We start from the raw sequence: 1,265 nt of genomic DNA, 5'->3' as shown, positions 1-1,265 counted from the left end.
AGGGGATCCTGCACATTTGTACCCACAACAATCGCGCACGCTTCACCGGGTCTGACCGAGACCCCCCCAAGACACAGCCCCTCTCCTTGACTCGCCGCCGCACCGCCGTGGCCCACGTATGCCGCAGCAAGCTCCATCACACACGTACCATATCTATAATTATACCCATCTGTTCCTTTAAACGCACATGCACCCACATGCGCCTGCACATCCAGCCATGTCACCCTGTCTGCCCCAAATGGGCTGCGCTCCCACCTCTGTACCTCTGAGCGGTGTCCGGTCTCAAGCCTTCAATCGCCACACTGTGGCCGCCCATGTGGACGCCTTCAGCCGGACCTTTCGCACGGTGCTATCGGATCTTGAAGGTGCGAACCAACTCCTTGGCTTCATCTGCGAGGCCATGCCCACACACACACACACACACACACACACAGGAGCAAGAATGCTGACTCTCGCCTGACATTCCCCCACCCAAGACCAGGACCTGGTACTCAGCCACCTGGTTGCCCTAGAGGTGGACACAGCTGTGGCCGCTGGACCTGGCGGCTTGGATAAGGTCCCGCCCTACTTTCTGGTTCTTCATCGTGATGGTATTGACTCGTCGTGCTATCAGGTACGCATACACGCGCGAATAAACACACTCACACACGCACACGCACACACACACACACGCACACACTCACGCATTCACATGTGCGTGTTCATCGCTGGACACCGCTGTAATCTCACCTCTCCGCCATCTTCCTTGGTTGGGCCCATAGTGCGCCTTCATCCTCGAGAGCTCCTCATCACTGCCGGACATCGCCATGTACGCCTCGGGTTTGCATTTACATGTTTGCATACATGCATGCATGCATGCATGCACATACCCGGACACCTGTTGCCCGCTTCTTCCCCCTCCCCCTCCCTCCAACTCACCATAACACACCAGTTTGTCAGCGGTGCTGGCTCGCATCGTAGCCATAGCACAGAACTTGGTTCTCTCGCCAACGGGCGGCACAGCGACCGTCGACCAGTCCGTGCTCATCGCGCTTGCGGGATCCGATGGAGCCACAGTGGCCTATTATGAGCTCTCCTCCGGTGTGGCCTAAATGCGAGTCCCCCATCTGCCCTTGGCCTGGGGAAGAAGATAAAAAGAATAATCCCTTCCTCTGTGTCATCGCAGTGCCAGTGTTGTGATTTCAACATATATTAACTTTAAGGACCGGGAGCGGGCTCGGGACAGCGCGTGCTGCGAGGTTGATAGGCGGGAAGGCAGGGGGGGG

The 1,265-nt window shown here is 57.5% G+C and overlaps 1 protein-coding gene across 1 annotated transcript; it reads left to right on the top strand.

The window, feature by feature from the left end:
• Positions 1-1,150, top strand: H696_00096 (hypothetical protein). Its single transcript, XM_009493927.1, has 4 exons — positions 1-365; positions 477-613; positions 762-808; positions 932-1,150. Exons 1-4 carry the CDS (start codon positions 188-190, stop codon positions 1,089-1,091), a joined length of 522 nt encoding a protein of 173 aa, XP_009492202.1. The 5' UTR covers positions 1-187; the 3' UTR covers positions 1,092-1,150.
• The last annotated feature ends 115 nt before the right edge of the window (positions 1,151-1,265 follow it).

The sequence above is a fragment of the Fonticula alba genome (assembly GCF_000388065.1).
Source record: "Fonticula alba strain ATCC 38817 unplaced genomic scaffold supercont2.1, whole genome shotgun sequence".
In the NCBI taxonomy this organism is placed as follows: domain Eukaryota; order Rotosphaerida; family Fonticulaceae; genus Fonticula; species Fonticula alba.
Note: the sequence above shows the minus strand (reverse complement) of the source record. Positions and strands in the feature narration are given on the sequence as shown.